This window comes from Pempheris klunzingeri, chromosome 23 (genome assembly GCF_042242105.1).
Source record: "Pempheris klunzingeri isolate RE-2024b chromosome 23, fPemKlu1.hap1, whole genome shotgun sequence".
NCBI classification, from domain to species: Eukaryota; Metazoa; Chordata; class Actinopteri; order Acropomatiformes; family Pempheridae; genus Pempheris; species Pempheris klunzingeri.
Window position 1 is genome coordinate 2,419,144 of NC_092034.1, and position 24,248 is coordinate 2,443,391.

The following is a 24,248-nucleotide window of genomic DNA, read 5'->3' on the forward strand; positions in this document are numbered from 1 at the left end:
ACAACGGCCTCGGATGTGATCTGGTGTTTCTTTACACTAAATATTAGCTGAAAGATTCAGTTTTTTATGTTTGCCTGCTTGTTTTTTTTCACGTTTTAAACTTTAGTACTTGATTTTAATTCAAGTGTAGCTCTTATCCGTATAGTCTCGGTTGCTAGTGGTCGTGTAAAGGCCATCATTTTGTGCTGAATACTAAATTGTTGCAGCAAAAATGTAAAGTTTAGCCTGTATGGTGGCTATTTTTGGACATCTCAGACTCTGAGGCTCAGCATTAGCACATTAGCTTCCTAACATCCGTGTTAAACAACTTTTGCTAACATGTTAGCATTTATCTTAAAGTTAGGTCATGGGTCAGAGGGTAGCTGAGATGGGGTGCAACCATAAGCCAGAAAACAAAGAAAATAAAAGCCATCCTCTTGAGAAAAGGAATATCTTTATCAAATTCAGTGAAAAATCCATCAAATAGCTGTAAAGGAACATAACCAACACCATATATGCTACTTCTCTGTTAGAAGTTTTCAAACCGGGCAGCATCCTCAACACTCTGTATCCTTCAGTGATGGTCGAAGGACATTACAGGCCTATTTCATTACATTCAAAGCTCATTAATTCCTTCTCAAGGGAACTCCTAACCTACAACACAATCCACAGGAGGAGCGTTTAGCTCCCTGAAGTCCTAAAATCAATCCCAGTGAGCCCGAGGCAAAGAAGCCGCTTTGCTTCATGTTCACTCAGTAGCGGCTTTACGTAACACTACAGTGCTTGTGGAGGAACAGAGGGTCAATCCCTGCAACAGAATGTAAAGTCTGGTCCAGAATGACTGAAGAGCTTCATTTCAAAATGGAAAACCAGCTGCATAGACGGCCTGTTTCCTTGGATGTGTATGTTTGATATTGTCCTTATTCCCTCATCTGTCCTGTGCATAAGTACGCCTCCATGTACACGAACATGTGTCGGTGTGACGACTTCATGGGCGGCTCAGTGAAATCCTGTCTCTCTCCTGCAGGTCCTGCTGGCGTTTGCTAACGGTCTGAACCAGCTGTACTTCTACTATGAGACCAAGGCCTCAGAGGAACACAACAACTGCAAGGGCATCCGCTGTGAGAGGCAGAACAACGCCTTCTCAACGTGAGTATCACCTCACGGGTCTTTAACGGTCTGCAAGGGAGAGACAGTTTGACACACAAATATGGATTTCATTGAATAATGCAGGGTTCACCTTTGCTGTGGTCATATGTTTTTGTTTGTTTGCTCTCCTGCTGAAGTTAAATACAAATGCAGTTAATTTTTATGATTTATTTTTTATGCTGATTCCTAAAATGTCTCTAAAATATTTGCTTTTGAACCCTCTGGTCTAAAGGTGCCTTTAAAAGCTGTAAAATGTAAAAAGGGAATTGACATTAACTGTGATCTGCAGCTGGTCAGTTTGTGTTTCTACTCTATTATCTCCTAAATAGCTTTATTTGTGTTTTAAATAGCTCTCTGACTCTGCTACATGCTAATTTTGCATCTCTGCCACTAACTGCTGCCTGAATTTCCCGGAAATTTGGCTCTTGACATTGAATCCAAACAACTTTTAGCGGCTCCTTAAGTCCTCCTCTAGTGCCACCAGCAGGTTGAAATGTATTTTCTTATGACCTGCAAAATGAAAGACGTTCTCATCAGCCCCAGCGGTAGTTTGTGTTTAATGCTAATTAGCAAATGTTAGATCTAAGATGGTGAATATGGTGTAAAGTCCAACCTCAGAGCCAAGAAAAGATTTTTGGGTCTTGATTTTATTATCGTTTGTCTGGTTGTGTGTGTGTCCGCAGCTAATCTCTCAAACTACTGGATCGGTCAGCCTAATATTCCTGTAAGCTGAATGACCTTGCGACATTGTGGTGGTTAGCAATTTTTGACTGCTGGCTCCTCTTAACCAGCCAGTCGGGCCGGAAGTCATCTATAACTTCTTCGGTTTGATGTCATCACATCCAGAAATAAGCTTTATGGCCTAGAAACTGACATCTATAGGAAAGTTTTGTTCTCGTTTTGGACCAGAGAATCTGCAGAATAAGTCCATACTCAATATATTATGATCCACTCGTGAGTTAATGAACAAACCCACATCTCTGTTATCTCCAGCACCATCTTCACTGCACCGGAGCCAGTTATAACCGGTGTCCCCAGTTGGGTTAACGCTACCTCAGAAGTCACCTGTTCTCTGCTTTTCTAGTTTATTTGTTTCGTCAGACATTCATTAATTCATGAAAAGAAAAACAAAACTTGCCCCGTCTGCGGCGTGTTGTCAGGTCTGTAGTTTGTTGCCAGTTTTGTCTCCGGATGGAAATAAACCCTGACGTTCAGGGGACAGAAAGTCGTTTGTTTGTTTTTAGCGATGCCGTGTTTGCTAATGTCAACCAGCAGCGATGCAAACAACCACTTAAACGCTGTCTGGTATCGATGTCTGAATATTTTATTGCACGCAGCACCCCGAGAATCAAATCCCGTCCAAGATGCAGTGCTGCATCGACCATAACTTTCTCACACACATACAAACACACTGTTTTTACGCATCATTGCACCACATAATGATATGGAAACAATTTTGGGTGTCGAGTAGGAGTTCAGGCTCGTTCAGGAGACGTGGAGAATATTAATGTGCTGGTTTGCAAATGCATTAGCTTATTTAGAGGCCGAGTGTGAGTTATGGCTCATGTGGCAGCTCTGCAACACACCCAGAGGTCCGGCGTGTCTTTGCTGAGGGAGGCAGAGGGGAGAGCCAAGCCGAGTATTGATGAGCCATGTTGTTTGTTTAAGATAATAGCTGTATTGATTTGCGATCGATTCCATTACAGTAAAGCTCTCGGGGCAATGACAGGACTGCGAGGAGGAGGGATGCCAAAACAGCAGATCACACTCCAAAACCTTTAACAGCTTTTGTTTTTATTGAAAGTTAAAAGTGCGATATAGTTTGTAGATGAACATAATCATCAACGGATTATCACGCAGGTGAAATGCCTCTTTAACGCCGAGCAGATACAAGATAAATATGTTATTTTCCTCCAATGATCGTGAACAAAAACCTTCCGCAGAGTTGTTGTTGACATTTTAATGTTTAAGTGTCCACAGAATCAAAGTAGTGATATTATCAGGAACGGAAGAGTCTCATAAGTTCATCAGTAAACTACAGCTACAATAAACTGCTGCTGCTACATAATATGCACCTTAAAGCATGATAAAGGTGTTGTTGGAAATCAAAAGCACTTTGATTAAGGACACATTACAGTGTTGTTTGAATACTGAAGAGCCAACGCTGACTCGAGTCAAAGTTTGTGCAACCGTGAATCCGTTCAGATCTTTTCATATCAAAAAGATTTTTGAAAAAAGAACAAACACACTCTTGGCTCGGATAAAGAAAAACAAAATCTTGTCGATAGTGTCACCTGCTCACCTGCTCACCTTCTCCGACACGACGCCGGCGGATCAGAGTCTGCAGAGAAGAAATCAGCTTCATGCTGGAGCTAAAAGAGCGAGCAGATCAGCCACATGATGCATAATGCAAACAGAGCGATCGCAGCCCTGCAGGGCGGCTCGGCCTGCGTCAGCATTCATGAGTCTACAATGCAAGGATTATTTCCTCCGTGTGTGTGTGTGTGTGTGTGTGTGTGTGTGTGTAATTCACACACACTTATCAACATTTAGGAGTTGTTTTTCACAAGATCATTTCCTGTTTCTGCTCAGGTGTCTCTCCCCCCCCCTCCTTCCTTTTGTTGCTCATCTGTACTTCACACACACTTAACACCACTAATGTGTGAGATCGTTTTACACCATGCAGCATAAGAGACAGTGTGTGTGTGTGTGTGTGTGTGTGTGTCTCTACCTGTTTTTATACCTTCATGCAAATGCTGTAAATACTCGGTTGCTTCCAGACAAGTCTATTTTCTTTCACACACACTATCCTCTCTCTCTCTCTCTCTTGGAGCCCAGATAGTCACATGAACAACAAAGTCAGGATTTGAATAAGGACGTTTTTCTCAGGTGCGTTTCTTTGAATGCTCCCTCTGCTTCCAAGACCCATGGGTGGATCAGTAAAGCTTAAAGAAACAGACAGACAGAACAGCTCAATGAAGCTTCATAAGCAAACAAACAGTAGGTAGATGTTATTATCTGCTCTCAGCACAGGGAACATGGAAAAACTACTCTACCATTTCAGCACGACAACACCTGCTGGATGATTTCAGCCTCAGGTGCTTCCTCTGAACAAGGTTATCACGGAACCTGTAACCCAGGAAGTTAGATATCATGTGACCCTTTCAGCCAATCACCAGCTGACTTCCTTATTCCTGCAGGCTCTGATGAAGGCTTTGCATGTCGTGTGTGCGCGCTGCCTTTTACATTTGAGTGTCCAGTGTCAGGTTTGAATGATGCCGGTGTAGAGAGACATCATCTTATTATTATGTGTTGTTTCTGGATCATATGGAGCACATAAGAGGAGAGGACTGTGGTCACAATGATCCTCCGGTGCTCCATTCGACAAAGTGCCTGCAGTGATTTAACTTTGCACCAGTGCCAAGACCACACACACACACACACACACACACACACACACACACACATAGAGAAAATCTACCATATTCATGAGCAAGATAAGCACTGTAGGAATGATTTAATTGCACACTGTCAGGCTGCCAATTCTAAAATCACTTTGTTTTCTCACACAGAAACACTGCATGCAATGTTTCTGTGTCACACACACACTAATACACACACACACACACACACACACACACTGTCTTTCTCTCCCTCTCTCCCCCCTTCTCTCTCTCTCTCTCTCTCTCTCAGCCTGCCTCCCACACAACTGTAGAACTGTAGCAGTGAAATGACTGAGTGGCTGTGAGGATCAGCTGTGGCAGTTTGTGACTCGGCTTAGTGGAGAGAAATATGAGAGAGAGGAGAGGAGAGGAGAGGAGATGAGGGAGGGGGAGGAAGGGAGGAAAAGAGAGGAGAGGAGGAGGATAAAACAGAGGGAGTGGAGAGGAAACGAGGAGAGGAGTGACAGTAAAGTAGGAGAAGGAGAGGAAGAGGGTGATTGTAAGCGAGGAGGGGGGAAGTGAACAAAACTAGGAAGGGAGGAGGAAAAAGGAGAGGATGCAGGTAAAGGGTGAGGAAACAGGAGCAAGGAATGAGGAGAGGAGATAGTAAATAAGGGGACAGAAAGAGGAACAAAATCTCCATTTTTCTCTCTTGATTTGGACACAATCTTTACTGCTCTGAAGAATATTTGAGGTTTTGTCATCTCACTATTTTTTGATCATACATTCTTTGTTTATTGTTGCAGAATTATAATTTAATTCTGCTGAGATTATGCAGAATTCACCTGTTTCTGAATAATAATAATAATAAATAATAAAGTTTTAAAGAGAAGAAAATAAGGAGGAGAAGCTTCAAGAGGAGGTGGAGAATGACAGAGCTCTAAAAATAGATTTTTTCTTTTAGACACAAAAAAAAGACAAAAGCAGCAATAAAATGCTAATTTCCTCTTGTTAAGCACAAAATATTTACATGCAACAAAAAAAGCAAATAAAATAAGAGAGAAGAAATTTAGAAAAAAGTACAGAAGAGAAGAAAGGAGAGGAAAGATAAAAGACTAGAATAATGAATTAATCGATAGTAGAGATTAATGAATCTGTGCTTGATGAGGAAAGGAGAGAGAAACAGGTTCGTTTGTCTCCTCTCCTTCACCTCATCCCTTCTTTCTCGTTTCATAACTCCGACGCAATATCACGCTCGGTTGCTTCATTCATCGCTGATTAAATTCCCTCCCTCCCCCCCCCCCCCCCTCTCTCTCTCTCTTTTCATTTACACACTCACCTCAGTCTCTCGCCCGCTGAATGCACACAGTAACTCACACACTCTTCACCTCCATACACATGTGCATTTACAGGAAATTCACACCATCACTCACATGCTGTTTATGCACACACACACACACACACACACACACACACACACACACACACACACACTCTGGACTGATGTAGTAATCATGCACATGCACACATACCTCATAGCAGCACACACACACACACACACACACACACACTCTCCTGGCGCACTCAGCAATGACAATAAATGTTGGAGTGGTGAATATTTTATGCAGCACAAATATAACACCCTGCAGACAAAGCCTCCCCCTCTCTCTCCCCCCAGCTCTCTCTCTCTCTCTCTCTCTCTCTCCCTCTCTTGTGATGTCGGGTTCTGCCAATTGTTGCTTCATCAAAAATTCAATAACCGCCGCTGTAACTGTGACTGTCACACAAACAGAGAGAGAGAGAGAGAGAGAGAGAGAGAGAGAAGACAGACAGAGCAGAGACGGGGAATAAAATGAGGAGGTAAACAGAGTGATGAAGTGACAGAGAGAGAGAGAGAGAGAGAGAGAGAGGGAGGAGGAGGAAGAGGAGGAGGAGGAGGAAGATGGAGGAGGATAAAGAGGGAGGGTGAAAAATAGCCACAGGTAGAGAGAAACAGTGGAGAGACCAAGAAGCTGTCAGCCGCAGTGTTTTGCTGATAAAAAGTGAAGTCGGCTCATAAACCTCAGGATGTAAATATGATAGACACAGTCAGACAGTCAGACGGACGGACGGGGGGGGGTCACCTGGGAACCAGACGAATCTGCGAGCTGATGTTTTATTTGCTCTGGCAGGTGCATCTGGTCCCCCCTGGTCTGACTTCCAGCTGACTAGGCTCCGCTCAGGCCAGCCACAGTTTACCTACATGGTTTGATGCAATAGCTGCACACAGGAGAGCGCCGGCGAGGCCAAGATGGCCGCCGCCGATGTGGAACGCTCGGTTATCGCTTCGTCACTCCTGCTTACGGCTTTTGTCGATACGACAGATGTGTTCGCTGCAGAGTACAGTACAGTCCTGGATCAGGTGGTCAGCCTGCGTGTTTTTGTCAGCATCATTATGAAACTTAACTGATGGCGGCCCACAGTTTCCTCACGTCTCCTCTATTTCCCTTCCCTAAACCGTAATCCTTCCCTAAACCTAACCTCACTTAAGTCGTGTCATGTTATAAACTGGATTTATTTTCCTGGTGTGCAACAAATTTGTTCATAATGTCATTGTTTGTTTGACGATCGATGTGTGTGGTGTCCTGCCGATAGGGGGCATTTAACAAAGTGTCCCTTGTCTTTTTGTTGTTTGTTTGTTTTGACTTGGTTTATTTGTTTTTGCAACGGCAGCCCGAGTCCCATTTCCCGCTACCGGACACTAGCTAGGAGCAGCCTTGTGCCCCGTCCAAACATATCCGGATATTTTTGAAAAGCTTTTACTTTTTCCAGGGTGGAGATCTTTGGCAGAAACTCCACCTCGTCGTCTGTCCAAACATTTCCAATCCCTGTTCGCTCAAGCAGATGCTCGATATGCTCACAGCGTTCTTCTGTGTTGTTTGAAGTAGCACAGTACCGCCACCTACTGGCCTGGCGTGCTTATGTTAGAGCTTTAAATCATTGAGATATCGAGATAAGAGATGTATAAATGTGGCTTTAGGGGGAAGCAGGGTAAGTTTAGCTCCTGAATACTTGATCAGTGGTCAGATTGTTCACTATTGAATAGTATTTGTGGAAAAGCACGTTAAGGCTGCAGAGTTAAGTTTTGACACAAGGTCACAAATGAAACTTCAGCCCCCCCCCGCTCTGCTGCGCTGATGTTTATTTCAAGACGATGATCCGCAGCGCTGAGATGGCGAAATGTCTTCTTAGAGGCCTTTTTCTCTTTCTTGTACTTTAAATATTAAAACGTGTTGATGTGGGTTTTTTATCTGCAGCTCCAGTGAGTCTTTTTTTCCTGCTGCAGCTTGTATTTGTGTTGCCATCTGGATGCACATTTTGTGCCCACGAGTGCCAAGTTGTTTTAGTTCAGCCCCATCAAGACTGATTTTACGAACTGCGATCCATTAACAGCTCCAGCTTTTCTTTTCAGATTTACTGGCTGTCTCCTGTTATTTTGCATCTCTCAGACCGAACATGAGTCGTGAAGTGTTTGAGTGAGTTTAGTTTTACAGCAGCGAGATACGACTGCTCACCAACACCAGCACTGCCGGACTGTTTCCTGTCAATCAGCTGCAGAAAAACACACATTTCCAAGCGGTTCATTTACCGAGCAGAGTTTTAGTAACCTGTCGCCCTCCGCTCAAAGGGATTTTGGCAGGTATCTGATCTATTTGCTGCAATTTACCATCTCTGATGTTCACAGGAGTCAGAAAGATCTGAAATACGAGTGTGAGCATCAGAGTGCAGTTTGTTCTCCTGTCTGTCAGGTGTTAATATCCATCTGCTCCTGCAGAGAAAATCACTTAATGACTGCTTCCTGTTGTCGTCTTTAACCATTTGAAAGAAAATTAAATCAGCTTAAGTTTGTTGTGCCTGAAGAAGATGAGGAAACGAGATCGAGTCTGAGCGTTAAACTGGTAAAATCATGTTTATTAAAGGTCTTTATGTTATTTTTAGGTGTCACTTTCCTCCTCTGATGTCTGATTTATAATTAATGTCTGCCGTTGTTGCCCTCTTTACTTAACAGTGTGACATCCTTTACATCATGAAGTTTTCTCTTGTCCTCCGTCCTCAGGTTATTTGAGACTCTTCAGTCTCTGTTCTGGTCGATATTCGGACTGTTAAACCTGTACGTCACCAACGTGAAGGCCCGGCACGAGTTCACGGAGTTCATCGGGGCGACCATGTTTGGAACGTACAACGTCATCTCGCTGGTGGTCCTGCTCAACATGCTCATCGCCATGATGAACAACTCCTACCAGCTCATCGCCGTAAGCCTCCACATTGAGTAGAGCTGTGAGCTTGTGATGGCTTGTGTCATCTTAAACTGGCTTTTTTTGGTCAATATTTGGGTTCACAGTCATAAAATAGAAAGAATGAAAACCGAATTAAATGAAAAATGTCTGAAACGATAAATCATTTTTCTGACAACTCTTATTTTTAACCTTTAAAGACTAAAAGAATAAAGAATTAAACAAGTGATCGCCGCCGTCCTACCGTGGACTTTATTGGGTCGCTTCACTCACAACACAGCGTTAAGAACAAGACAGCTGATGAGGACAAGCAGCAGGATTTAAAAACCGATAACTGGGATGAAGAAGAAAAAGGGCCGAAAGGTGGATGTTTGTAAAGGCTGGAAAGGATCCTTCATATTCTGGAAAAGCTTTGTTCTTTAGATTCAAGTCAGAGTTCTCACTCTGTTGCATCAGTGCGCCGTTAGAAGAAGAAGAAGCAGACAAATTGTTTGAGATCTGAGACAAAAATCTTTGAGGTTTCATCACAAAGAGTTTGAATGGATCAGCGGTGTTTAAATGCAGCATGTTTGACTCTCAGTTACTTTTCGTTCTGACTCCTTGTACCTGCAGTCTTGATGAATTCATTAAAATGTCCAGTACAGTAAGGGAGTTATAAAACCGTACTACTGGAGGTCAACACATCCTCCAGGATTTCACAATAAAAGCATTGCAGCCATGCGAGCTCTGTACTCGTACTGGTGGAATTAATGGTGTGGAAATGCTGATTATGATGAATTTGCCCCCTCAGCTGTTGTAGGAGGCTACAGGAAATGTTCTTTTACCTGGTTTTCATTAAATAAATTCACAGTATTGTATTCACTCCAACAGATCTCTCCAGAAGGACTGATCTATAGCCAGAATATCTTAAGTTAAAGTCAGTTTTCTGCAGTAGGAGTTGAGCATTATGTGTCTTTAACTGCGAGCAGATTCAAAAAGCCGTCTTCCTTCTGTCCTGCAGGACCACGCAGACATCGAGTGGAAGTTTGCCCGCACCAAGCTGTGGATGAGTTACTTTGACGAGGGCGGCACGCTGCCGCCTCCGTTCAACATCATCCCCAGCCCCAAGTCCATCCTGTACCTGCTCGTGTGGCTCCACAACAAGCTGTGCCGGAGAGGCCAGCCGCCCGGGGAGGACTCGCACAAATGTGAAAACCTCCGAGAGTTCACGGTAAGACTTCCACTTCTCTCGCTGCCCGTCATGTTTCCCCAGGTCGGATCTGGGGTTACTGCTTTATTCTGCCAAACCAGGACACACTGAAGTTAAAAATGTTCCAATCAGTCATTGTGCAAGTCATGTGCAGCAAAAACACTCAAATCTTGATGCAGAATTAGAAAATACCTGAGAAAAGAGACCAAAACATAACTTTATTTGTTCTGTTTGTTCTTCTTCTCACACAGATTTTATGTAGTACTTCTGTTTTCTGCACATACTGATGACCTATATTTAATAATAGAGTATAATGTTCTGCAAAAGGAACCTGTGAAGTAATATTCACCTTCTTTTGAGAAGTCATATCTTTTCCTTGCAGCGTGAGGCCGATCCAGTGTGCAGCCCCGGGGCCGGGAAAATCTAATAAAGGGTGTTTTAATATTTATAGTAATCTGTCGCACTTTTTTATACACAACAGGCTTGTCAGGGTTTTATTTCACGGTTGTTTCTTCGCCTTTATTGTTTGTGTCAGCCGTGTTTTCGCTTTCTGCTCCTCAGCCGAAGAGGGGAACCGTATTTTATTCATATGTATGAGAAAAAAAAAATGACGAGAAGACGGAAGCTGAGCTTGAATTTGATTGGTTGTGACAAGGAAAGATGGTGAACGCAGCAGATTCAGTCCAACTCACGAGTCTCTCACCTGCTCGACTTAAGCCAGAACCCAAAGTTTAGAGGAATAAAACATGTTAACATGTCACTGGAGGCTTTGCATGCAAACGGAGGTCTGGTTACTGGAGGGATGCAGGAAAATACAGTTTTCTGTGGTTTATTTGTGACATTTTGTTGATATATTTTACTCACTAACATCACAGCTGACAGGAACACCAGAATCTCAGATTGTAAACAAATAAATAAGGAATTACTTGGAAAAGGAAAGCAGAGTTTTAACCAAAGTGTGTCACGTTTTTGTCAGATCTTGTTGGCATTGTTGGACCAGATATTTCGTGATGAACTTTGCTTTACTTTGTCAAATGAGCCGAAAAAAGTTTGAGACGTAAAAGGTCATTTTAAGGAAACACTTTCCGTAACAAGTGTGCTGAGGAAGGAGAGAAACCTCCTACATGGACCATGTGGGGAGCACAAAAGGCAACACTGACAGCCTGCCAGCTGCTGGGGGAAATACTGGCAGGGTGACTGCAGAATGGGGAACAGGTGAGCAGGTGGATGTGAAAGTCAGGTGACAGGTTGGACAGTCAGACAGATGAGGGCATGTAAGCGATGCCACGGCGAGGAAATGTTCACAGCGGTGTCGTCTACACCAGACGTCGTACAGGAAATGAGACGCCCTTCTTCTCTTTGGGAAACGCTGCAGTTTTTATTGACTGGCAGCCACAACTTTACCACAAACATGCTCACAGTCTGTCTGTGCTGCTCATAAACCTCCACTTAAATCCAAAATATTCCCCAAAAGGAGCTTTTGTTGAGCAGATTTTCCGCCTCCTTACTGTCATGATGCGATAAATGTGATAATCGTAGCATCTATCGTCCAGCTGAATATTAATAACACACTTAATATTACAAATAAACTTATATATATATTACATATATTTTCTATATGACAGTGTTTTACTTGATGGATGTGGGTGCTGATACGCGAAAAACACCAACGACCACAGAAAGCCCAGGACATCTGGTGGGCAGGTGGTGACAACTACGGCTTCTACCGAAGTCCAGTTGAGTAGAGCGTGAAGTAGCATAAAGAATAAATCAATTCATAGCCCACAATCAATTAGAGCAGAAGGGAGTCGTCGAGCGAGCTGCTCGGAGAGAACGAGGAACGAAGAGAGCGGACGAATGTGGCGTCGCAGGGACGGACATCAGCTGTGTATCTGCAAGCACATAAGGAACATCAGTGGATAAACACATGCAACAGTCCAGTCATCTGGAGAGAGAGAGAGAGAGAGAGAGAGAGAGAGAGAGAGAGAGAGAGAGAGAGAGAGAGAGAGAGAGAGAGAGAGAGAGAGAGCAGAGTGATGAGGCTGTTTCTCACACACACACACACACACACACACACACACACACACACACACACACACGGTGCAGCTGGCATGTTCACCTCAGCTGAAGTCAGCTGAGTTATATAAGCCCACCAGCCCACATAGGTTCACAGAGCCACACAGCACTGCAGAGATCTGATCAAGGGAGAGAGCCTGTGTGTGTGTGTGTGTGTGTGTGTGTGTGTGTGTGTGTGTGTGTGTGTGAGAGTGTGTGGTGTGTGTGCGTGCGTGTGCATGTGTGTGTGTTTACACTGTAAGCAGAAAAACAACATAGATATGGAAGGCAATGATGGCTCTGAAGAGATGGATTGTTATTGGAGGATGAATGCAGGTGTGTGTGTGTGTGTGTGTGTGTGTGTGTGTGTGTGTGTGTGTGTGTGTGTGTGTGTGTGTGTGTGTGTGTGTGTGTGTGTGTGTGTGTGTGTGTGTGTGTGTGTGTGTGTGTGTGTGTGTGTGTGTGTGTGTGTGTGTGTGGACAGAATAGGATGGCAGCAGGGGGAGCGAGTGAAAGACAAATTAGAAGCGTGGATGATGAGTCCCACGAGTGTGAAAAACATGATGAAAAGGGAAATGGAGACGGAGGTGAAACGTGGGACCGAAAGAGGAGAATAAAAAGAAAAAGGTGTGGAGAGGAGAGGAAACAAAGACAAAACAGGACGGACGTGTCAGGAGGAAATTAGGTGAATGGATCTTGCAGAGAGCCGCAACATATAATGTGTCCAGACTTTGAGTTCCAGCTGACATCAGATGTGTTTTTAAAGTTTCCAACACAAACTTTGTTGTTTCTTGTTGCAAGAAGACGATTAAACAAAGAATTCTGGGTGAAAAAAGAACACAGTGTGCAGCAAATTATATTATTTCAAATCAGATTTACTGGATCTGCTCGGGGTCTCAGCCCCTTTTTGAGGAGTTTTTCCTTCTACCTTTAACCTTTTGACTCACTATATCTTATTGAAAACATTTTTACTTACGACATCTCAACCGTTTGGTGGAGGCCAATATAAAAAAACATTGATTTTTGTTATTACTGCCCCAAGGAGATATTGTTTTTATTGCTTTTTTCTTGGTGAGGAGGTTAAAGGGTTAAAGAGTGTGGTCAGGATTGCAAAAAAAAAGTGAAACTGACTTGACTAAACACTAAAAGAGAGAATCAGTTGTCAATGTAAACATTATAATGTGTCTTGTGGTGTTCAAAGTTTTTATTTACATCTTAAAATCCATTTTTATCATTTGGATTTTAGCTCCGCACGAGATGAGACCTGTCTCTTTTATTTCTTCTTATGGTCTAGTGGTTTTTATTTAGTTTAGTTTTATGATTTTATTGTGCTTTATGAATAAATTAGGATTAGATTTGAAAAACTGTGGAGCAGCTTTGGGAGTTGTGATTTGTTAAACACACGTTTATCCTCTCGTGTGTGTTTTCGTCTGTCGCTAATTATTGGATGGAAAAACCTGCAGCCACGTCCACTTTTATACAAGTGACAATAGTTCTATAACTAAATGCATCCAGTTTAAAACTTATCTTAACTTGAGTTTAGTCAGAATAAAAATGTTTGGAGCTTTAATCTTTAATCAAAAGGAGAAAAAACAACAAACTTATCAAAAACATCCAGACGAATCCAGAGTGTTTTATAAAAAGCTTCCTGATTTATGGCCTGTTGTCACTTCTCTCAGTGGAAATGTCCCTTTAATAATACCTCTTTTACTGACTTTTCTCTGATATAACACTCTCTTATTTTCAGATTCGGATGCACATTCATATCGTTGTCAGCCTCTCTTGTTTCCTCTCTTTATTGTCTCCCCTTTTTGTAAAACATTTGGCTGCAGACTCTCTGCAGCACCGGATGAGGAGTGAAACACACCGTGGGTTCTATAGGTCTGGTTTGACTGTGCGGCTCTCTAAAAATAACCTAAATGCACTCGGTACACTCGATTCAATTGGCTCCACATGCTCGATGAGGCGAGAGGAGCGCGTTGAAGGGAAGATACCCACATTTCTGCTCACACAGGTGACTCGCGGCGGCTTTAAAGGCCCAACATGTAAATGAAGAGCTGAACTTCTCTCTCTCCAAAATGCCACATCCATTTTGAGTGGAGGAAAATGATTAACTGGAGTTCATTATTCATCAGCTCTCCACTGTGGAGGATCCATGTTGTAGAAGTGTCATTCTGTCAGCCAAAGGCAATTTGTTCTCTCTTGTTCGAGCCTCGTTTTTCAGAAGAAGGCGTCGCTGTTTAGAAAAAAAAAGAAAACAGAGCTGTGGATGTTTTTTCATTTTGGATTGAATGTGATGTGAAAGCACGATAACAGGATCTCTCTCTCTCTCTCTCTCTCTCTCTCTCTGTGTTTGCAGGAACGCCACGCTGACAGTCTGATACAGAATCAGCATTACCAGGTGTGTACTCGCGTCCCAGCTTCATGTTTGTCTGCTGTGTGTGTGTGTGTGTGTGATAAAGATGTAGCTATGAGGCCGTTAGCAGCAGGAAACAGTGGCTCCGTCTCATAGTGCACCGCCATTTTGAAGCCTCAACTTTGGCTTCATGGTCACCGCCATCTTGTTTTGTTTTTTTTTGGAGCCACAAGTGACGTTCATGCCACAAAGACTTCCTGGTCTATTTTCCTCTAAATGGGACCATAATTTCCTTTTAATGAACCAGAAGACTGTAAACTAGAGACTGAGAGCAGAAACTCATCAGGAAAATGTTCCAGCTCATTTTCTCATTGACTTCCATCCAATCACACTTCTGTTTGGAGCCAGTGGAGGGGATGCAGCTTTAAGGCTTCACTGTTCAGACTCAGAAGCTACATCCACGTCTTTATACAGACAACTTCAAATATACTGGAGCAGACAAACCCTGAGAGAATATCTGTCTATCTATCTATCTATCCATCTATCTATCTGTCTGGGTTTCATCCTTCAGGTCCAACAACTGTGCTGAATGTTTTTCTTTCCTCATAACTTTTTGCATTTTGCAAACACAGGATTCATGAAACCCTGAGTGTGAAAGCATCAGTGGAAAAGTGAATGTGCACAATACAAACAAGACGGGGATGCTTATTTAAAAAAGGCTTAAAGAGGTCTTAAGCCTCGTTTGCGGCCGTCTTCACCTTTACTGATGCATCATAGAGACGATGCTCCACAGCACTGCTGAACTCCACAGGGTACGTTTGAGTAGCTCAAAAAGTGAGCAGCCAACACACGTAATTGTATTAACCTAAATAAGTGCGTCTGCGTCACATGAATGCACCTTTCCAGGTAAAAAAAAGAGCGCCGTCCTGCTCGTCATGCAGCGTTCTGCTGTGTTTGTACCGACGGATGCTGCGAAGGTTGAAGTATTGAACGTTGAAGGTGAACTGGGCCACCGATCAGAAGCAGCTTCATAAAACTTGCATCACTTGGGAGTTTCCAAGAGATATTTTGACCTTCGGTGGAATTCATATTCTGGTTTTTATCAGCAGCTCGTGTGCTCCGTCGTCTCAGCAGTGAAAAGTGATAACAAAAGCACCAGATTTCCTTCCACACATATTTATATTTTTAGAGTTTTTCCATAAAAAAAAGTGCCATCTAATGAAAGTTAAACTTAGAGCGAGCACCTTTTTTTAAACTCGCTGACAGTAAAAGAAGCACAGCTTATTGTTTTTGGCAGCTGTGACTGTAATTCTGGTGTCCAGCTTTGTGGGGATTTTTGTAAAAAAGAAAAATGTGTACAGCAAATCAGCCGAGACGGAGCTCTTGTATTCTGACACCTCAGCCTGGCAAACGCAGGAACGCCAGTACTTTCTATTTTGGCAGCGCTGACTGTTACTTTGATAGCCGTCCATGTTTTTAAGGACCGTCGCAGGAATGTGCCCTTCACTTCAGCGGAGTGTGTGGTGTGTTTTGGCAGAGGCGGAGAGTGACAGCATGCCAGACCGTCCCGTTTGGCAGTCACAGGTGTTGACTGTGGGAGGATGCAGTGTGTTAGTGTGTGTGTGTGTGTGTGTGTCAGGATTTGCATTGCCACCCACTGAGCACCAAATGCTGGTGAAATTTGTCTTTGGTCTTTAAATCAATAAGGGTCAGCCGCCTCATTGGCTGATTACTTAATGAGACAATGACATTTAAATTCATCAGATAAGTAGAATTATTCTGCAGTGCAAGTTTAAAATAATCCCAAAGTGATGTTTTCTAGATTCCTCACAGGTATTAAATACTACACTCACCTTTTTTTTTTCTTCAACAGGAAGTGATTAGAAACCTGGTGAAGAGGTACGTGGCGGCCATGATACGCAGCGCCAAGACGGACGAGGGACTGACGGAGGAGAACTTTAAGGTGGGTGCTCCCTCTGCTGCCACAAAGGGTCACTACAGGACGTTAGCACATTTAATTCTGTCATCTCCGTTATATTCAACGGAAAAGTTCGTAGAGGAACAGATTTCAACAGAAAACGAGGAGAGGATAAATGAGACGATTGTTCCTGCTTCAACCGAGTTTCTTAGTTCCAGAGAAGGTGGGAATGAAAGTGTCGCCATTGTTCGCAGTATAAGTCCAGGAAATGACTTTGAAGATGTTATTTGAGGGTAAATAGCTGCATAATGTTCTCATGTTGATGGCTCATAGGAAGGTTTCCACCTCACAGCAGCTCTACAGAGTATCAATAATAAGTACAACATAAATCTTTGGTCCTGCAGAGCTCAGAAATACCTACATCAGGAGCACAGCGGCTGTTTATTGGTGTTGCAAACAGTGCGGGTTTTATCAAAAGCCGAGCTGTGACCACAGAGATTTATTAAAAGATGAAAAGATTTTTAATAACGACCACCTGCACCACTTCTCCTCGTCTGCTGCCCGAAAACCTACAGCTCTGATCAGTGTGAGAATCCTTCAGGAGACGTTCTTCGCTTTTATCCAAATCTTGTGAGCTGTAATTTATTCGGAGCTGTTTTAGCTCCCGAGCCTGTTCCCCAGGATGCCTTGGGAGCCCGGCCTGGGCTTTGAAATGGAAAGTTCCTTTGGGCTTTTCAATGCAGGAACAACATCAGGTGCACATCCAGCTGAATCACTTTCACACCCCAAGTGTGTGAGTGTGTTTAAAATGTGTAACTAACATCAGGTGCTTGTTGAAGTGAATCAGTGATTTGTTCTCGGAGGACTGAAGCCGTGTGCTGCGTTCGGATCCCATATGGCGAGTGGAAATAAAGACGGAGTAGCTGTGATCATATTTTAAATCCAGGTGTGATGCAGATGAAGAAACATCTCAGGTGGAGGTGGACTGATGACAGTCTAGGAAGTGTTAGAGTGTTAGGAGACGTCTTCAGATTGGACCGTCTGATACTATTCTGGGTGTTAAACTTAGAAATATACCAGACATCAATATATGGGCAGATATTTGTTTTTGTTGTTTTACTAATCTTGAACCTTAATCTGTCTATACTAGTTAGTTACTACTACTTGGTTTGCTTCATGCAGCTTTAAATCCCTCCAGAAGAACTTCATTAGTTGACTTGTTCAGATTTTCTTGATTTGGTAAATTTCCAGTGATTTTTTTTAAATACAGATGCTCCTGGTGGGTTTTAGCCGTAAAAATCTGCCTCTGCTGCTTCGATTTTGACCAAATCTGTTTCAAAATCTGTCCTTTGTGACATCCTCTACTTTATGGTTGGTGTGGTTGTTTCAGTAAACCATAACATAAAGAAACTTTTTGATGAGGTTTCCTTAAAGTGGTTTATTTCAACTTCTACTTGATCGATTTAGTATTACACTGAACAACATCTGACTCACAATAGACACTTTAATAATAATAAGAAGAAGAAAGCAGAAGAAGAAGCATACATTTTATTTAAAGGGCACTTTTGGTTTCTTAAAAAAGGAAGATCGTGGTCCTCTTCCTTATCAAAACCTGGCGCCTACATTACCCACAATGCAACTTAACCACCACCACCTTGAGCTGCTAGCTAGAGTTCAGGAGGGAGCTATGAGTGGTGTTTCATGGCCACGGTTGTAAAGACTTTAGTTTCCCTCCACCGAGCGTCTCTCTTCACTTCCTCCACTCATCCACTCTCCCTTTTTTCCCTTTTGCTCGTCTCTTGACCTCGATCTCCCTCTCCTCACCGCCGTCCTCACCCTCCTCTTCACCCTCTGCCTCTACAAATTGATGTTTCACCTCCCTCCCCCTCCGTCTCTCTCATTCAGCCACCAGCGTCGTCTCCTCTGCTTCCCCTCCTCACCCACTCTCTGTTTGCTCTCCCATGTTTTTCCCCTGAATGTCCGACATTTTTTCCATTTAAAGTTCTAGAAAAAACCTTCCTGATAAGAAATAAATGTTTAATTAAATTTCTTCTATCAATATGAGTTTAATGTCAGCTGTTCTTTCTTTGGCTTCCATCTCTCTTCTTTTATCTTTGCATCTTTGTTTTTACATTATTGCATTAAAATAGTTCTCTGTCTCTTTGCAGGAGTTGAAGCAGGACATCTCCAGTTTCCGCTACGAGGTCCTGGATCTCCTCGGCAACCGGCGGCCTCCCCGGCGAAATTACTCCTCCTCCAGCGAGACGACGAGAGACGACGGCGCCATGGCCTCGGAGGACGACAGCGAATCAGGTGACGGCAGCGGAGGAGGAGGTGGAGTTGCAGGCCAGAGGTCAAAGGGCGTGACCTTCATGACCCCGCTGGAGGACGACACGAGGCCGACGCCGACGCTCGGCGTGTCCGCCTTGGTGCGCTCCATTTCTGGAATGACCCAAGTAGAGAGGAGTGGAGGGGGTGGGGAGGGCGAGCTGGAGGAGGGCATTGGGTGGGGGGAAGAGGAGGAGGAAGAGGAGGGGAAACCAAAGAGCAACGGGCTGAAGACGACCGTCATCCCTCCGGCCTCCACCACCGTCCTCCCCTCCCCGTCTTCATCGTTCTCCTCCACCTTCTCCACATCTCTCGCCCGCACGAGGAGCCGCCTGCAGCGCCTCTCATCTCCGGGGGCAAAGACGGACTCTTTCAAGCGCCTCTCCTACCTGTTCTCACGCTCCAAACGCAAAGCCCCGCCCATGCCCCTCCCGCTCCAGTCCCCGCCCTCCTACACCATCTCCGACGGGCTGCTCCGCCCCCTTGGGAGCCACAGCCACTCCGACTTCGGACTCAGTGACGTGACCAGAAGCGAGACCCACCTGAACGAGGTGGGCCGCTCAGTCGACATCAATAACCCGTCGTTCTCCCCGCGGAGAACGAACGGGCGGGACTCGCTCCTGACGCTGCCCCTCCCGCCCCCCTGCCCCTGCCAATCCCTGCACTGTGCTTCCAACATGTCCGAGTCCAGCTCGCGCCTCCTGGACTCCAGCGAGGACGTTTTCCAGGGCGGAGGCGTTGGAGGAGCGGGCGAGGGTGGCGTGAACGGAGGAGGGGGAAGAGGAGGGGGGGTGATGATGATGGGCGGGTGGGTGGGACCATGCGACGATGTCATAGAGGACAGCTGTGAGGTCATAGAGGACTCTGTCACCACACAGCTATAGGAGAGAGGGACACCCAAACTGTTTTTCTTTGTTTGTTTGCAAATGGCTGAACCCATTCAGAGGGAGAGAGAGAGAGAGAGAGAGAGAGAGGGGTGGGAGGGGCCAGAGTATGTTCCGGAACTCAGCAGGATGGGTTCCGGAATCCTACAGTGGAGTTCTAGAATGTTTTCCGAATACAAAGCGGGCTCGGCGACGGTTCCGGTAACACCTGCGGCCGCAGAGGGGAGCCTGAAATGGCAGATGTTCGTGAAGACAGCTCATCATCATCATCATCATCATCATCATCATCTGGTTACCCGGATTTCCCCCCGGGGAAATATGGCGCAAGACACATCATGTTCCACCCATAATTCATAGAGTAGGCCCGGCCCCCATACGGTTAGCCGGTGAGCTAAGGTGGCGAGCTAACCTGTTACTGAGTGGGAGGACGAGCTGCCAAAGTGACCTGCGGGTTCGTGACGTCTCTGAAGTGCATGGAAGGATTTAGGTCTAATTAGAATTAGCGTCCACGTTGCATTAGCTCACTACTGTCCCGTTCCCTTTCTAGGCTCCAGGAATGTTTCACACTCATTTAAAAGTTCATAACACGAAGAGTAATAACTGACTTTGACTGGTCAGCAGTTCGGTTCAGTACGTGTCTCCTCTCCGTCGTCGGCCGAGGAGTTTTTTTTGTTTGTTGCCGTATTCCAGCAGACGACCGGAGCAAGTCTGACCCGCTGTGCTGTTTCCATGCCGCTCCTTCAGTGCATCACGTTCACCGTCAGCTCGAGGTCACCAGGCATGTTCACAGCACCGCACCAGACTGTCTTTAGAAACTTCTGCCACTTTCCACGCATGCCACAAGACGACTACGGAGGAGAATCAAATGGAGACTACAAATGTTCTTTCTTTCCTCTGGGAGACTCAAACACGCAGGATTGTTGTGGAATTACAAGTAGCCAAAGTGACTTTTCAGAAGGAAAATATTGTTAAAGGTCCCGGTTTGGTTCTCAACACGTGATGCTTGTCTTTCCCTTTAACCAAACGTCAAATCTGCAGCAGATTTAAAAATGGAATGAAAACGGCAGGAATTTAAATGGAACTCGACTGAAATGCGACTTAAAATTGCAAAGATTGAGCCGGACAGATGGAATAACCTCCTCCTGGATCTGACGGGTTTAACTCCCATCGATCACTGGGATGAAAGGGAACGGCATGGAACCATCGCTCTGCTGTGGATAGTCTGCACCCTCTCTCTCTGTGTCAACAAGGGCCAAGGAACTTTATTTTATCCTAATAACAGTTATACTAGTAATAATAATAACGATAATAATAATAATAATAATAAGAGACTTCTAATAATAGTAATGAGAACTATTCTGGTTTCTTAAGACTGTCTTTGCTTCTATTTGAGTTGCCTACGATATCCTGGCTTCTCGTTCAGCTCTTCCTTAATAAGTACACTTTAACCTGATGAATCAAAACACACGGTGATATTTATTGTGGGGAGGAGGAGGAGGAGGGGGAGGAGGAGGGGGAGGAGGAGGGGGGGATGGATGTGAGGACGGGGGAGGACGGGGGAGGGAATGAAGGAAATAGAGGAGGCAACAGAGGAGGGAGGAATAATGGGAGGTGGGGAAAAAGGGTGAGGGAGGGGAAAGGAAGGATGGACTGAATGTGGGAGAAAAGTGGAGACGAGTTTGCCTTTCTATTTGGGAAATCTATTTTAAAGGGAAATTTCACCAGAATTTCATCATGATTTTTTTTTTTTTTTTTTTTTTTTTCTTGAAGTCGCTCAGCGCGGCGACTTCAAAAGGTCGGCATGAGCAGAGGCTGTTGAATTTTACTCTGGTTAATATACGACTGTCAGCGGTAGAGAAATTATGCATGTTTGATCAAAAAAAACCACTGTTACCTGCAACACACACACACACACACACACACACACACACACACACACACACACACACACACACACACACACACACACACACACACTGGATATATGAGCTAGTGTGATGAGAAGCTTCTGGCCAAATGTTTTGCCCTTTATGAGATCTCTCCAGAGTCCTCCACTGCATCAGCTGTCGCTCTTTGGTGTCTCTTCCTCCCTCCCTCCCTTTCCTCTTGATTGTTTCACCCATTTTGGTTTTCTTTCTTCTCCAAAACCTCACACACACACACACACACACACACACACACACACACTCCGCCGACAGACGCTGTGACCTCACCACCAGCTGTCTTGGCAGCGGTGGCAGAAAGCCTCAACCTGCCGATGAATCAACGTCCCCAAAATGTCACGGTGTAACCATGGAGACCCGGTCGCCCGCTCAACATCCTGTAATCATAATGTCACGTCCAGAGCCAGAGAAGCTGAGCGCGGCGGAGTTCTGACGCCGCCGCGCATCCTGGCGCTGGCAGCGGGGGGGCAGCTGAGTGGTTGGCGATGACACCCGTTTCTTTTGGAATGAAAAAGTGATCAGTTTAATGTCATGTTAGATCCCACCAAGCACACAGGAAGACAGCTGTTGGCAACTTTAACACAACAAGACCAGAAAACGAGACCCTTTGTTGGTTTAAATGGCGTCTGGTTACCTGGTATGTTCTCTCTTTCTCATTAATCCAACCAAACCTGGAGCCTGCAGGTGGCAGATCACCTGTCTGAGGGTCCGTTTCACGTCGTTACTATCAGCCGCACATTGGGAATGTTCGAGACGTCTTTTTAGAGATAAAGAGAAGAAGATGACAGTCCGAAACTTTTCAAAACTGTAAACTTTTTAGAGGAATCTGTGAGGAAAACACTGATGAATGCTTCTTACTTTAAAGGAGAGCTCACTGGAAATGAAAAGCAGGGCGGTTTTAACGCTGTTCAGCTTTTAATAACAGCACCAAGGGACGTTTTCTCTAGCTTTCATTGTTGTCCAGTTAGTCGTGAATGTTTAATGAGGTAGAGAAATCATTTTTAGGGCCTTTAAGTATCAGTCAGTTGACTTTATCTGAGAGGCTTCCAGTTTTAAATCTGCAGCCTCCCTCGGTTCTTTGGAGGTTTTAAGCCTTGATTGTCTTCATTGGGGGAAAAAAAGTGAACTTACTGCGTACTACCGAGCAGCAGACTAGCTGATGAGCAAAGGGCTAGCAGCTAAACAGCAACACATTGTCCCCTGAGGACCAAAACAGAGCTAGAAGAAGAATGAATATTGGACAGAACACGCCTCCAAACGAATTAGAGATGTGATAATATGTCAGATGTGCTCGTTGAAGGGTTTGATCTGTTAGCGTGGGACTCACGTTGAGCAAGAGGAGCCTACTGATTTGTGGAAACTTGTGGTTCTTGGGGGGAATCACATGTAATCAGCATCATCGACAAAGTGAAGGAATTAAAGGTCGGAGCCACAGAAGGAACAACGTGACTAAGGTTTACTAGTTACTAGTTAAATACAACTTTTTGCTGCAACTTCTGGTGAATAAAAATGGAACAATAAGATTTAAACCAAACAACGTCACATGAATCAGAGCTTTGATGCAGTGCTGCTGTTCCCCAGACTGTCTGCGTCTGGAGACTGCGGCTACTGATGAACCAGAGGGCAGGAAGGAGGGAGGGGTATCCTTGGTTACCGCGGCAACCAGCCCGCCCGTCACCACCCCATAATCGGGGTCACGTGGTGCCACGCATGCACCGAGGCAGAGGGTTCGGTGATAAATCACACTTCATCAAAGAGTCCACGGGATGTTGGAGCAGGTTTTAAATAGTGCGAAGAGTTTTATTTTGAAAGAGACGAAGGTGGAAGCAGGACTGCAGACAGTCAAGAGTATTGATCAACCAAAAAGATCGTTCGATTGATAAAACTGGTGTTTGCAGCCACACATCCTATTAGGCAGCACAGGCACAGAGAAACACGTGGGACTGATAATCAATCACTCTGATGGATCGATATCGATGCAGCCCGTCTGATCCTGGGCCTCTTTAACCTGCTGTGGAATGTGTCTCGCCCAGGGATTATTGATCCAGCATAATCTATAATTCAGTTGTGTTGAGCCCTTGATTGAAATTCATTTATCAAGATAAGACGCTGAGTGTGTGTGTGTGTGTGTGTGTGTGTGTGTGTGTGTGTGTGTGTGTGTGTAACTATGCAATAGAGAAACAAACTGAGTATCATTGAAGACGATGTGTCTTCTAAAGGAACAGGTGGGACAACACACACACACACACACACACACTTTAATAGCAATAGGTGGGGTAAGGCACAAGGTTCATCTAATGCAATATACACACACACACACACACACACCGATATATAGCCACTGTAACCCTGTGTCCTCTGTAATGTGAACATAAACTCAAAGGTTCAGATTAAAATCCAGATTAATCCACACTGGAGCAGACAGGTGTGCTGCTGAGGGAGGGACAGTTAACAAAACACCTGTGGAACAAAATAAGTAAGTAATAAGTAATGACACTAAAAAGAATTAGTGTTAGCTAATGCTAGTAAAAAATGCTATGCTAAAGTTAACCAACACAGTGAAAGTGCCCAGTTATCTCCAGCCAGGTCATAATTCACCTGAAGGTGCTGATGAAGTTGTTGACGCCTCATTTAAAGTTTTGTCCTCCGTGGAGGGTTCAACTTCTTTAGCATTGGCTGCAGGCGTGCTAACGTTGGCTGCAGGCGTGCTAACGCTGGGTGCAGGCGTGCTAACGTTGGCTGCAGGCGTGCTAACGTTGGCTGCAGGCGTGCTAACGCTGGGTGCAGGCG

General features: G+C 44.6%; 1 protein-coding gene across 1 annotated transcript in view; it reads left to right on the plus strand.

Annotated features, from left to right (window-relative positions):
* The window catches only part of trpc5a (transient receptor potential cation channel, subfamily C, member 5a), a 62,582-nt gene extending 43,067 nt beyond the window's left edge, over positions 1-19,515 (plus strand). Inside the window, exons 12-17 of the mRNA XM_070854477.1 lie at positions 1,007-1,128; positions 8,608-8,803; positions 9,786-9,995; positions 14,389-14,430; positions 16,259-16,348; positions 18,472-19,515. Of these exons, the coding sequence (XP_070710578.1) occupies positions 1,007-1,128; positions 8,608-8,803; positions 9,786-9,995; positions 14,389-14,430; positions 16,259-16,348; positions 18,472-19,515 (1,704 nt within the window). The remainder of the gene's footprint in view (positions 1-1,006; positions 1,129-8,607; positions 8,804-9,785; positions 9,996-14,388; positions 14,431-16,258; positions 16,349-18,471) is intronic.
* Positions 19,516-24,248: the final 4,733 nt, after the last annotated feature.